General features: G+C 34.2%; 1 protein-coding gene across 2 annotated transcripts in view; it reads left to right on the top strand.

Moving 5' to 3' along the window:
* Positions 1–15,562, top strand: part of EDIL3 (EGF like repeats and discoidin domains 3) — a 429,598-nt gene that overhangs the window by 115,265 nt on the left and 298,771 nt on the right. For both annotated transcript variants that reach the window (XM_017508061.1, XM_017508053.1), the window contains exon 2: positions 3,090–3,218. In XM_017508061.1, the coding sequence (XP_017363550.1) occupies positions 3,090–3,218 (129 nt within the window). The remainder of the gene's footprint in view (positions 1–3,089; positions 3,219–15,562) is intronic.

The raw sequence follows: 15,562 nt of genomic DNA, 5'->3' as shown, positions 1-15,562 counted from the left end.
GACCACAGAAGCATAATATGACTGGTACACATGCCTGGTAGAAAATTGACTAGATTAAGCATTATCATCTAGAGAGGGCAGCGTAGGTGACATGAAAGGTTTCTTAAGGCACCAGAAGCTCTCTATAATGATGATTATAGGGATAATCCAAGGGACCTCATTTAGCTATGGGTATATCAGGACCATAGGCCCACCTTGGTTATTATTTGATGCAAGAACTTGGTTATAGGACAGAGTGAGGTCTGAAAGAAGGGTTCTTGTTTTTAGATAAATATGTAAATATGAGACTTTGTGCTTGAGAACTTCTAGGATACTGCTCATGCTTTGCTTTCCTATTATACAAAAGTTTATCTGTTTCTTTACATTGATTATTCCACATAGGTGGGTAAGTCTTGATTTGGGAGGACTTTGTTTCTTGATTTATTACCTTGTATTTATTAACTAGATTTGATATTAAGTGATGCCTGCTTTGATTTCCCTGTCTATAGCCACCTCTATGAAGGGTCAAGGGAATCTTTATCATTTTCTTTGGGACTACTTCAAAAGAGAAATGCATTTTCCTTTTCCCTCAGCCCAACCTCCTCCATCTCATTCAACACATTGCTGCCTTAGTAACTGTTCCAAAGCACAAATGTGGTGCTATACTTTCCCATATTTCAAGTTCTTTTGTGATTTTCTAATGTTTAAAGATAAACGCCAAAATTTTTGGCAAAGCTTACAAAATCTTGATTCATATGGTATTCCTACCTTTTGGACCTTATCATATTCTAGCTACAATGCGCTACCTGAAGTTCCTGGAATGAGACACAATCTTTTCCCTTTAAGTATGTTATTCCCTTTGCCTGGAACATTGAGCATATGTTCTCTCCTCTTCATCACCTGATAACACTGAATCTCCTTAAAAGTCTCCACTGATCCCACAGTTGGGATCATGTATACCAATCACAGGTCTTACTACTGTGTAGTATAATTGTAGTTGTTCCTGCATTTTTATCACTCCTGCTAAGCTCCATATTCTGTTATTTAGTTTGGTATATACTGCACTTACCTCACTGCCTACCATGCAATAGGTATTCAAGGAACAGAAGGACAGATAGACAAATTCAAAGACAAATGGAAGGATAGCTAGCTAGCTATATGTGTGGATAGATAGATAGAGATAGACAGATAGATGATAGATAGATAGATAGACAGATAGATAGATAAATGATAGCAAGTCTATTGAAGTATCTTTATCAGTCATCAACCACCCCATTCAAAATGCTGGCAGGATTGTGTTCTTAATTTAGATGTGACCGTGTCCAAACTTTAAAATAATTGTTAAAATTGTTAAACACTCTCTCATTGACTCCTCATCTTAAAAATTGTAATGTCACTTTTTAATCCTCCGTGATCTAACATATTTATACTTTCTTAGCCATTCCAGATAAAATACTCCATGGTCCAGCCACACTAAACTCTTTGGTATTCCCCAAACATTCATTCATTCATTTCGGAACTCTTTTTTTCTAAGATCTGCTCCAGTGCTTATGTACTGTTTTAATCTATCATCTTAGTATGGCTAATGACTTGGTTTATATTTGACAAAAGTCATAACATGAATTTTCAGTTTTCTAATATTTGTAAAGTGTTTCATCTGAAGAAGAGACTAAATTCTCATGTTGAAAACCTTGGAAAGAATAACGCAGCTAAGAAATACAAATTAGTAGGAAGTTGGGACCCAGGTGCTTTTTTATTTTGAAAAGTCTCATACTCATTAAGTCTAGAAAGTGGCATTTTCACCTACAAAGCCCCCTTTAAAACTGTATGGATTTTTGTGAATCTGATTCAAATCCTCTGTGCAATAAAGCCACACCCATGATTCTGTCTGGTGCCTGCTTTTTACTCCAGACTTAATTGTTGCTACTCTGGGTATGTGAGGCTTCTCAGGGACAGTCCTTAAGGTCTCTAGAAGCCCTTTAATTTAGCTGAGAAGATCTGTCAGGCTCCATCCCAAGTATGTGAAATGTTTTCACACAGAGACTTATAGCCACATCCATGATTTGATATTAATGTTGGGGCCATGTCGTTTGGGCATTTGATAATTTAGCACTTTGAGAGATGGGAGTTTAGAAATGGTTGTGTTTTCTAACACAAGTCCTGGTCCTTGTATACTACTTCCCTTTACTTTCAAACTGGCTGGTTGTTTATTTAGCTCATCTCTTTATTGTAGTACCTTATCATATGCAGGCAGTAAGAGCCAACGAATGCTTTAACAGTCTGTCTGGAAGTCTCCTTACTCATATCCAAAAGTCCATTGCATGCATTTTCTACTTCCCAAGTGACCTCAGATATCAGCTTTGTCGACGACTACTTGCTACGTAAAATGGGTAGCCATTTTTCTAGCTTCCCATGGTCATCACTGCTTTTCCACATACTGTCTGCCACCCATTGCCACAGCCTAGGTCACATATTTTGGGGTTTTGGTTATGGCATAACTTATTTTTCTGTAGCAGTTTCTCTCCTACACTTTCGCATTTCTTTCGCCCATCTGAAGCAAGCTAGCCTGAATTCATTCACATGGCAATCTCAACACTCCAGGAGAGGAAGTAGAAATCTTCAAGTGCTTTTCAAATCTCTGTTGCCTTCAAGCCTGTTAAGGACCTACTGGCCAAAGCAAGTCACATGGACAATCCCAGCTTCCAGAGATCCAGAAATAAACTCCCCTGCTTTAAAGAGTAAAAGAGTGAACTGTGTGGATATAGAGAGGGTATTTATTAGAGTTATTAATGGTACTAGTTTCCTACAGATATTTAGGTTAATGCTTATTAACCAATTAGACAGCACTCTCTTTATATATTATAAAGGAAGTTTAAACTGAACTAGTAGCTTTCATAGCAGTGCTTGAATTACGCAGTTTAATTTTTACCATGTTGCATGTTATTTTTTTGAGCATATGGTTTGAAATGAATCTTGCAAATCTTATGTGTGATTCTTAATATTACCCTGACTTTTGACTGCCAAGGGATTATCTGTGGGAAAGTGAACTAGTATGTTTCAATGCCGAAGACAAAAACCAAATGTCAATTTCTGTGTTTTTTATAACTCAGGTGATATTTGTGATCCCAATCCATGTGAAAATGGAGGTATCTGTTTGCCAGGATTGGATGATGGTTCCTTTTCCTGTGAGTGTCCAGATGGCTTCACAGACCCCAACTGTTCTAGTGTTGTGGAGGTTGGTAAGTGCAAGATTTAAGCATTTCAGTAGTTATTTTTTTTTTCCATTAATAACTGGCAGTTTGGCTGTGGTGCATTATAGAGATTATGTGTACATTACGAATTAGCTTACTTTTGTGTAGGGCTCTCAGTTTTGTCATTTCTGGCTTATACTGAAATTATATTAATTGTGTTCTAAAATAAGTTTTAAAGTATTTTTAGTGACCAACACTAAATTTAAAGACACTACAAATAATATGTAAATATAACATTTCTTATATTTCTAATATTAGTGTAATTTAAAAATTTTATTGTCAAATAATATACATAACTCCAAAGTTAATTTATTCAAGTTAAATTATCACTGTAAATAAAACAGGATGTTTTTAGGGACTTCTAATATCCATTAGCATTTTGCAGCTGTTCTAATCATTACTTTTCTTAGGTGATAAATATATTTTGTATTTCTAAGAATATAAAGAAAGGGATATTCCAGATGCCATGCTCTTCAAAGTTTTCTCAGAAATTTGCTCTGCAGAAGTTAATGTGTCATTTAATATATTCAAATGTTTTTTTTTAAAAAATCTGCCAGTTATGTATATTTGTGGATTTAGCATAACTTCTGTAATTTACAAATAGGTCCCCATTAAGGGAATAGATATACTTTAAAAAAAAATTAACACCATGCAAACTTGTGCAGAGATTTTCTCTCTTACTAGAGAGAGAAATAATTTTCAAACTTAATACCACAAGTAAGTTTGAAAAAACTTCATGTTTTTTCACATCAGTGCCAATAAGAATACAAGATGGACTAGATCTGTTCAATACAGGAAAGCCAAACACGCTTTGGATTAAAGATTTGTCAAACAGCATAAACCTTAGAAAAACAGGATACGTCAATGGTTTAGGGGAAATAGTTTTAAAGAAGAAAAGTAATTGTGTCTGGGGATCGGTTTGAACTACCCATCATTGTACCCAGTGCATCTAACCTAATACCTTATGCATAGTAAAATACAGTAACTGTTGGTTGAATGAAGGAAAGAATAATTTTAAAAAACCATTAACTTAACACTTAGTTACTGGGTTTTAGTGTGCTTCATTTTCTTAATGAATTTTCCTTATTTTTTATTTTGCATTATATCTTATCCAAAGAAGTTATTTATATTATTTCTGAAAGGTACTTTGTTCATTTAATTCATCTTCAAAAATAATTATCTTTTAAGGCTTTTATTAACTCACTGATATTTTAGAAGATTTGACACAGTGCCACAGAAATAAAACCATTGTAATCACTTTGACCCAGGCTTCAAATATGTATAGTTGAGTTTCAGAGTTTAATATAAGAATCATATCCTCAGGAAAGTCTGTATAACTGAAGAAAATTAGAGTCATAAATATCCCTAATGGGAATGTATGAATAGAATAAAATTTTAGTGCTGTATTTTAAGCCCAACAACCCCAAACTGGCAGGGTCTTCAATTTGAATAAGAGTATATAATGTTTTTGGCACTATTTGAAAGATCCAAATCTGGAATTGGAGAAACAAATGTATGTAAATGATTTAGAATTAAGTATCTTAGAAGAATTTTAAAGTAAATACTTGTATACTTTTGGGTTATACTTTTAAATATTAATTCAACATTCACCATTTTGTCAGAAGGCTGACCCTATTGGCAGCAACACTTTGAAAAGTAAGCACACTGCCATTCCACTTAATTCAGTGAGACTTTGGGGAAGCAAATGCTTACAGAATTAAATTTTACTCAGATTCATTGTTATATATCAGTAAGCATCTCTGATATTCAGAAATTGGATAGTTATACTATATTATTTTAAGCTATATTATTAAATTATATGTTTCAAGCAACCTTCTTCTCTAGCTATATTTAGGACATCTTGGAAGAAATATGTTTAGTTTGTATTTGCTTGATCATTTAGTATAGGATACTAGTTATACCGATTCTATTTTCATGTACTGGTGTTCTAACATGAACATAATAAGAAACAACTTTCCTAAAGGCTTAAAGTGTTCATAATTTCTTAAGTACAACTTTGCTATATTATGAAATAATTTTTATAAAAGATCAGAAAATAGTGAAAAACAAACACAATTTTCATGTTAGATAGCTCTTTATGACAGAAACTTTACCCGACTTGCCTTTCTACTGCCTTTTTCTCAGCTTAACATTTTCTTGTATATGAAAGATGTGCTGAATATTGACTGAATACTAATACTTCGTAGTAATCCCTTCAATATCTAGCCTACCTTGTGTCTTTTCATATTTTTAAAACTAATTATTGGGATTAAATATTTCAAACATTAGAACATTAAAGACCATCCTGTGTTTTTATTAAAAAAAAAAAAAAAAGTCAGGTGCAATGGCTCATACTTGTAACCTCAGCACTTTAGGAGGCTGAGGCAGACAGATCATGAAGTCAGTTGTTCAAGATCAGCCTGGCCAACATAGTGAAACCCCATCTCTACTAATAATACAAAAATTAGCTGGACATGGTGGCACATGCCTGTAATCCCAGCTACTAGAGAGGCTGGCACAGGAGAATCGCTTGAACCTGGGAGACAGAGGTCGTAGTGAGCCAAGATTGTGCCACTGCACTCCAGCCTAGATGACAGAGCAAGATGCCATCTCAAAGAATAAATAAATAAATAATAAATAAATAAATAAATACCTGGCTTGGCCAAGGCTTTTTTATTATTGTTTTCCTGCTGCTATCTAGCACCAATGCAGGAAATACAGAGTGAATTGGATTTTAAAAAACAAAAAAACACACGTGGGTATTTTGAGGTAATATATTTGTTTGTTTATTTTTATTATACTTTAAGTTCTGGGGTACATGTGCAGATTGTGCATGTTTGTTACATAGACATACACATACCATGGTGGTGGTTTGCTGCATCTATCACCCCGTTATCTACATTAGATATTTCTCCTAATGCTATCCCTCCCCAATTCCCCTACCCCCTGCTATTCCTCCCCTACCCCCTGCTATTCCTCCCCTACCCCCTGCTATTCCTCCCCTACCCTCCACCCATGAGGCCTCGGTGTATGGTGTTCCCCTCCCTGTGTCCGTGTGTTCCCATTGTTCAACACCCACTTATGAGTAAGAACATGAGGTGTTTGGATTTCGGACAAAAATTATTTGAGCTGTCACTATTCTGTAGCGATGTGTCTAAGTTTTCTTCTATTCATTTTGCACCATATGAATTTTGAGCCATATATATTACGAAATTCTAAATCTTTTTATTTTTGATTTCCAAAGGAAAGAAAATAATCTTGTTTATATTTGCTTAGAAAAAGTTGTTTTTTGATCCCAGTTTTTAAAATCATGGTTACCCTGTTCATTATATAGTCAGTCATATACTCCTTTCATTGCAGTTCATCTGGAAAGGAGAATTTCAGATGCAGGCTCAGAGAAAAACATTCCATGATTTTACCTCAAACTTATGCAGTAGTTTTGTTTTAGGTTATTGATACTTATATCAAGAGATCCTCATCCAATTTTGTAGTTTTATTCTCCCCTCACAAAGCATACAATGTCGGATAAGTACAAAACACTTAACCACATTTGCAATCAATACTCACATCACTTGCAATCCTGTGCTTTGTGGGATAGTCTGGCAAAATTGACTTTCTCAGATTTGTGAACTTCATTCACTAGACAAAATTGCTTTTCTCTGGACATGTTTTGTTATTTCTGTGTACCTCATTCTCTCTCTCTCTCTCTCTCTCTCTGCGTCTCTCTAACCCCACACACAGCTATCACACGTATACACCTACACAACTCAATTTGCTCAGCCTCTTAGAGTTATGAAGATTCACTCTGATAGCTGAAAACGGCAGTAGGAAAACTTCTCTTAAAACAAAGCTAAGCAAAGGCCCTTGTATTAAATCCCTGAATTTGAAGACATTAGCCAGAGTAAGCAGTGTTTGCACAGATGTGCACTGAATGCTGCCTCCCTCTCCAGAGGATTTGTGGACAGACCACCATGTGGCTAAGCCCCAGATTGCTTCCCAGTTACTCACTCACATTCCTGGATGGCACTGTGTATTGGGAGCTATATGATGACACACTCATTTCATGCAGAAGTTTTCTATTATCAGTATATATTATACAGTTCATAAATGGAAATTTTGAGAATTTTTAAATGTACAAATTCTGTGGTATAATTCTCCTGTGTGTGCCATCAGAATAATCCAGTAAATTAGAAACAAGTATAAACTTTTGCAAATCAAATACATAGGATATTAATGTAATCAAAAGAAAAAATAAGTGACTTTTTTTAAAAAAAATAAAATCTTAGTTTTTATTTCTTTTTAAACAAATATTTATTGAGTGTTTACTAAGTAATAGTTACCTGAATGGTAGGGGTGCAATGATAAACAAGTTGCTGTTTAGATGATGAGATAGGTAGACGGATGATAGATAGATAGATGTGTGTTGTGACACAAGTACATAGAGCCATAAAAATATAAAGCAGATGCCCTGTCTTAAGCTACCTCTAAGGGAATGCATGCCAACCTGAAAAAGTACCATCTAGCTATAGAACTAAAAAATAATTTCAATCTATTGCAGACTAAAAACAACAAACAACAAAACCCATTTCAGACAGAGAAAATAGTGTAGAATAACCAGGAGATTAAAAAAATTATAAAGTCAAAAACTGAAAGAAGTTAAATGTGGCTAGAACTTAGAAGGGACATGGGGCCAGCACCGACTCTGAGGATCGCGGCAAGTGGCAGATACTCTAGAGTTTGGTATGGTGTTTTTAAAAATTTGGACTTTTTACTAAGAACAACAGAGAGGGTGTGTATTTCTCTTGGTGCAATGTGGAAACCAAATCATAGCAAAATATAGGAAGGGAACAATTTGAAGGCAATTGCAGCAGATGAGGCTAGACTTGATAATCTTGTTTCGGGTCAGTGTGGTAACTAACAGGATGAAGAAGAGAGAGTCACTGAGTATTTAGAGGATACTGTAGACAATTATTGGTGATTTACGGGGTATGAAAAAAAGAGGTTGGGAGAAACAGAGTAAAGAAAGGCATCCCCAGTTTCTGGCCTGAGCAACTGGGTATCGTTTACTGAGATATTGTAAATCGACAATACACAGGATTGGGAGGCAGAAAGAGGGTTCAGTGTTTCACATACTGAATTTGACAAATTTGATAGACACTACCTAAGAGTTCAAGCATAGATTTAGAAATTGTAATTATATAGATGGTTATTGAAGCTTAGGGAATGGATGAGTCTGCCTAGAAGCAGGATAATAGCAAAGAATAGAAGACCTAGACATGGAAAAAATCAAGGACTTAGAAATACAAACCAATGAGAGGGCTGTCAATATATAAGTGATAGGTAGAGAAAGTGAAATCTGTAAAGGAGCCTGAGAGGGAGTAGTCAGCTAGAAGGAAAACCAGGAAAGTGTGGAGCAGAGTAAGTTAAGGCTTAACAATGGCTCAAAGAGTGAGTTATCAGCAACGTCAAGTACTGTGGAGCAGTTAAGCAAGATAAGTGTTTACTTTGATTACATGTGATTTATGGATGACCTTGTTGATTTACAGAAGATCATTGTGGAGAAAGAGTTTGACTGTGGCACATACAAGAATTTGTCAAAAAAAAAATTAAATGGCTAAAACAAACATTTGTCTATTTATTTATTTATTTGCTTATTCATTCCCCTATCAAATATTTGAGTATCAGCTATGTGCCACTCTTCCTGGTACTGACGTTACAGCAGTTAAAAAATAGTCTTTGCCTTTATGAATCTCGAAGACTGAGGTGATGTTAGAAGACTAAGAAATTAATGTTTGAACGGAGAATAAAAATAAAATATATCCTGACTTAGGAAGTGAGATAAGTAGGGATATGAAGAGAGTACAGTAGCTGAAAGGGGAATTTGGTCCAAGGTAGTTTTTTCTTTTAAGATGGAACACTGTAATGTCAGTAATGTATATTAAGAAATGAAAATAAAACAGTGGGTGTCTAAAAGTAAGCTATGTGAAATTACCCAGACAATTTTCAATAATATTTTGCATACATGTAACCTCTTAAATATGTGTAAAATACTGTTAAAATGATCAAAGAATATAACGTTGGAATTTGGTAATAATATAAGATCCATCATCACTTTTGGGAAAAAATTAAAATTATGTGTATTATTGAAAGTAGGTCAGTACAGGATAATAATCAGTACTGTATATTATTTTATTTAGAATTTTTCTTTTGTCTTCTCTGCAGTTACATTGACTTCTGGCCAGGATTCTCATTTCCAAATACATATATATCTCTGTATGTGTGCGTGTGTGTGTGTGTGTGTGTGTGTACATATATGTGTGTGTATATATATATGCATATCCTGTAAAATATATATATATATATATATATATATTCAGGAAAAGTTATTTTATTCTGTTTTATCTTCTCCTATCCTATTCTACCTATCTTATTCCATACAAACTTATTTCCCTTTGGTAATAATATTCCTTTTTTAATACAAATTTAGATTCAGTTAAATTTGTTACCCTCCTATCTTGCACTACTAATCTGTTACTTTACTTTCATTTTATTATGAAAAATTGAGTATATTTGTCCCAGAAAATAGAGACTGTCATACACATTTAAAAAAAAGCTACAAATTCACTGTATATTTCACTCTATGAATAGCCATCTTCACGTTTATCTTTCAGAAGGCGATCAGTATCAGAATATCAAGCAGTGTAACAGAGTCTGACTCTGTCTGAAAGACTTCTTGTTAGTGATCATGAAATGTCAGAAAGTTAATGAGCCTTAAGTAGCTCTCTTGGGTGGTGTAGAATTATTTTAGATTTCAAGACTTTGGTTACCGAATGAGGGGTTTGGTAAATTTGTTAAATTTTTCACATAGTAGATGAAATTGTGAGTAGTTTTCAGGGTGTTTTTTTCCCCTTTTCTTAAGATTACTTCATAGACTCATAATTGAATCCATTCTCCTAGAAATTATCGTAATGAGAGCTATGTTTCATGGACTAAACTACTTTCTCTAAAGCTGCTAACCAATAGATGATTGTTAAGAAATTTTCCAGTCAACTGGAGTCAAAGGGGTTTATTTTCACAGTTATGTTTACTTACCATTCTAATAATAAGAAAGGTTAAATATAAGTTCATATGAAAAAATAATTATACAGTTAAGATGACACATAATAATTTAAGGGAAAGTTTTTGTACTAATTTTGCATATATTATAGAAAAGTAATTATGTTTTATATGTGTAAAAATTTTGTAATATGCCATGTAAACTCATTAGTTTACTGATGTAAAATATTTCTCCTTTTAATAATGACAATGATTAGAATGTTAGTTTGCAACTCGAACCTGTAGCAATTATATCTTAACTTGGAGAAAGAAAAAAAATGTATAACATCAAAGAACCTTAGATATTACTGAGTACCGAGAGCCACTCTTGCTCAGTCAAAGGACAAAAGCCAGTTTGTAGTAAAGCTTTTATTTGTAAGAAGAGACGATGACCCATTAAGAAATTGATTTATATCATTTAAACCACTGTCCTTTCTTCTAGGAGTATGTCCTTCTTATTAATTAAGAATAACTACTTTTGTATTTCTATGTGTATCATTAAGCTTTTACTGCCTAACAAATAATCACAAAGTTTAGTGGATTTATTAATAAATAATCATGCTATCTCAAAAGTATGTGAGACAGCTAAGTGCATATTCTCCCCTGGAACATCTTTTAGAACTTTGCTGCACTCATATCTGCATCTGCCGTCAGTTGGTTTGTTGACTGGTGCTGGATAGAAGATGGTTTACTGATCTCTACTATTACACAGTGGCCACAGCAAAGGTCTCTTTGAAGGTCTCTTCAAAGGTCAGCAAAGGTCTCTTCAAAGAGCAGTAAAGAAGATCGAGTCCTAAAAAGCACTTTTCAAATCTTGGCTTGCCTCATAGTACCTAACAACACTTTTGAGGGGAGTATATGCAATTTCATATCACAAATGTGCGGATGCAAGAAGGGGAGGAGCTTGTGGCTAGTTTTACTGTCTACTGTGATATGTTAGTTGCTTCTCTTTTTAATTTCATTTTTTAAGAGTTTTACTGGCAAAGCAAAAAGTTGATAAACACGTAGTTATGTTTGAAGACATTTCTTTTTATGTTATATACAAATATATGGCCAGGAATACACAAATTCTAATCACATTGGTTTTAGCAAAAGCTCTTCGATTATTATTTTTATAAGGAGTAAAAAGGAAAAACTTAGATTATTTTCTGTACATATTAGGAAAAAAACTGAAAAATTAGGAAGGTGAAATTTGGAGGTAACATCAAATTGCCCTTTTATTCATAACCTTAAATCACTTGTTGTACTGCCAAAATGTATAATTCCATACATTTTTGAGAATCAAAATTATGAATTCAGAGTGACAGGTCACAGTGTCAAATTTAGCATTAATCTCTGGAAAGATTTTATCTTCCAACTTTGCCTTTTCATGGAAAAGCAATCTACAGAAGACTCATACAGCACTTGCAAGATACTATTTAAAACATACGCAAAATCATTACAATCTTTCATTCTGTTACTTGATTTCATCTTATTCATTGATTTTCAACATGAATCTATTTCTGTATTGTAGGCAATTATACCTATTGTTTATTTCCTTTAGATTAAGTTAATTGCACCACAAACTATGGTATCCAAATAGAGTAAGTCTTTTAAAAAAACATTAACTTTTAAGCAATTATAACAAGGTGTTGAAATTTTAACATCAGGGAAATTGAGATGTTGTTGGAGAGTGAGCAAAATGTTCTTCTTATGATTACGATAGAAACAAGAAAGAAAGAAAAAAAAAAGTTCAGTTGCTGAATGTCATTAACAGGAAAAAAAGTAAACAGTGATATAGAGTACTTTTCTGAGGTATAGCCAGATGAATTTATTTTATATTTTACATTCTATTTGTTGGCTTTCTTCATTACAAAAGTAATATATGTATAAACTTTAGAACATACAAAATAAAAGAACTAAACAAAATGTATCATAATCTTAGGTTATATATACTTTCAGTCTTTTTTCTATCATTTATCTGTATCTGCTTATTTTTATATGTCCCTAAAGCTATATAGTCATATAAAGAATGATAGCAATTGGGTTTTTACATAAAATTATTTATGTTTGTGTTTAATGTGTATACATATGTGTGTGTAGAACTTATAATACATGGTTTATATTTCTTGATAGTCACATTTAATTTTTTAACATAAGGATATAAAATTATTATCTTCCCATTTAATTAAAAATTATTTCGTGAAATTTTTCAAATAGGAGAGAACATTACATCATTTATTATCATTTATTTAATGAGGCCCTACTTTTGAACATTTAAGCAGTATACTGATTTCCTCTATTTTGAAGAATTTGATAGAATGCCTTACAACTTAATTTTGTATATATTTGCCATTGTGTCTTTAGACTAAATTCTTAAAAATAAAGGGTTGAGATAAGAGTTTTTTGAGAGCTTTTTATATTATAAGAATTATATAGAAAAGGCTAAATAGCTTGTCATGATAGATTTATAATCAAGAGGAAGTTTAATGGGCTTATGCCCACTTAATCATAGTAATATAGATTTGGAGTTAATTGATTTGTGTAATAGGAAAAGAAAAATACACATGAAGAGTAAAAGAGAAGACTGTTATTCTATCCAATGTTTTTTTTAAATAATATATCTCCTTTAATTTTCATTCAAACCTATGATTACTATAGTAGGCCATAAAACGTTTTGAAAGGGCAAACTAGAACAAGGCATATATAAAGAAGAGTTTAGTTAATAAAAACTACAAAGAAAGGGACATCCTCTAAAATCAAGGTCAATAAGAGAAGGAGTAGGCATTATTTCAAAGAAAGCTTAAATAATATTTTAGAGCATCTACAGCAGCAGTCCGCAACCTCTTTGGTACCAGGGACAGGTTTCATGGAAGGCAATTTTTCCAGAGAAGGTGGGCTGGCATTAGATTCTCATAAGGAGCATACAACCTACATTGCTTGCATGTGCAGTTCACAACAGGGTTTGTGTTCTTATGATAATCTAATGCTGCCGCTGATCTGACAGCAGGCAGAGCTCATGCAGTAATGCTTGCTCGCCTGCTGCTCACATCCTGCTATGTGGCCTGGTTCCTAACAGCCCGCAGACTAGTAGGACCCTTGATCTAGAGTATGGAACAGGCTTAGGATAAGTAGACAAGAAAGCTTAAGAAGGTTAAATAGAGGTAGGAAATGCAAAAACGACTAATATTACTCTTATGGAAAGTAAAGGGCTAATGGAGTAATAACACAGCCTTGGCTCTTATAACACAGAAGATGGAATGAAGAGAAAGAGATGACACTTTAAGAATTCATTGAAAATAAGTGTTTTGCCCTGTGTGGTGACTCATGCCTGTAATCCCAGCATTTTGGGAGACCAAGGCAGGTGGGTTACTTAAGTTCAGGAGTTTAAGACCAACCTGACCAACATGGTGAAACCTTTTATCTACTAAAAATACAAAGAAAAAAAAAATTAGGCAGGCATGGTGGTGCACACCTGTAATCCTAGCTACTCAGGAGGCTGAAACAATGAGAATCACTTGAACCTGGGAGATGGAGGTTGCAGTGAGCTGAGACTGCACCACTGTACACCAGCCTGACAACAGAGAAAGACCGCTTCAAACTAACTAAATAAGTAATAAATAAAAACATAAATACATACGAGTTTTGATAGGTTGGATTTATTTCTTGAAAATATTAGAGATTCCTTCTCTAGCATCTAATACAAATCTTATTGGTACCTCCTGTGTGCCAGAGTCATGCTGTTTGATATAAGGAATTACTAGAATAAAGCATAAGGGTTACTGAGATGAAACAGAGGCATGGATTCTTTGTCAAGGAGCTTAAAGTAGATGTCATTGTTTGTGGAGTTTTATTTGGTCACCTTCCCTGAAGTCATAGGAAAACTAGATGATACCTCAAGGTGACTTTGTACTGTAAGACAACTTACTGTTAACATATATCAAAGTATTTATGTGAAGAAAATTCCATAATCCTTATTGCTTAAAGTATAGGGGTAACACATAATTTTTAAATGAGTCGTATAATGAGAGTAGATTTGGTCTGAATCATTTCCAGATTGTATTTAATTTTGGCCTTTGAAAGTATAAAATTAACCAAGCTGTGATTTAAAATAGACAACAATCAATATTTTTTGTAATCTTCTTTTTATTTTAATCAAGGTCTGGAAAGAAAAATAGGGAGGGCAAAATTTCAGTCTCTCAGCCGAAGATAGAACCCAGTAGGATATTTGTTTTCTTAAGTACTAATCCCTGGAAGATCTAGCGAATATCAAATAAGAATTAACACCTTTTTTATACATTGTATTGATATAACCCCACAATGTCTTTATCTGGTAAGGTTTCATTGTGAAATCAAACAAGAAGTGCTTCACCCAAGTCGCAGGGAGTCATTGGGTACAGAACTCATTATTGTTACTCACCTACACAAGGAGCGATAAACATTTTCAAGAACAAAGCACATGCTGTGTGTGTCAACTTAGCTCTCTTTTAACCAGTGACTTCGGCTCTTCAGGCAATAGATAAATTGGGGTGCATCACAGAACAGCCTCTGGCTTCCAAGATTAGATTTCATTACTTGCTAAACTATGGAGGTCCAGCTGTATTACTTTCCACAATGCTTGACTGGCCCATAACTAATGTGGTAAAGCTAACGTCTCAATGAGCCCTGCTGGTTATTAGGACGTCAGGTGATAAACATTTAAGTGTGTGAGCAGTTAGCCTTTTAATGCAGTTTATCAGTCACCATAATGCCAAAGACAAAGACTATTTTCCTCACACTTTTCCCTTTAATGTTACCTGTATTTTCAGAGTGCACCATTCACATATATACACACACATATACATATATATGTAAAATAACCTGGAAATAAACAAGTGAGCTAACATCAATGTCAATGTTAAACGGGAAGGTGGTTCTGTGACCCAGGTCATTGATTCCTGCTCAGTGGAAGAACAGGTGTTAAACCCGCAATTTTGTCCCATGCTTTTTCCACACTGCTGTGCTTCTGTTGAAACTCAGCTGTGCCTGTACACATATGGGGATGGTACTGTCAAACAATGAGACAACCTGAAGAAATAATAATAATAATAGTACTTCTTTTTGTTTGTTGGTTTGGATATTCTTTTCCTTTGGAGATGGGGTCTCTGTGGCCCAGGCTGGAGTGCAGTGATGCAATCACGACTCACTGGAGCCTAGACATCCCAGGCTCAAGTGATCCCCCCACTCAGCCTCCCAAGCAGCTGGAACTACAGATATGC

This window comes from Cebus imitator, unplaced genomic scaffold, assembly GCF_001604975.1.
Source record: "Cebus imitator isolate Cc_AM_T3 unplaced genomic scaffold, Cebus_imitator-1.0 Scaffold16, whole genome shotgun sequence".
NCBI classification, from domain to species: domain Eukaryota; kingdom Metazoa; phylum Chordata; class Mammalia; order Primates; family Cebidae; genus Cebus; species Cebus imitator.
This window is presented reverse-complemented; position numbering and strand designations above follow the sequence as displayed.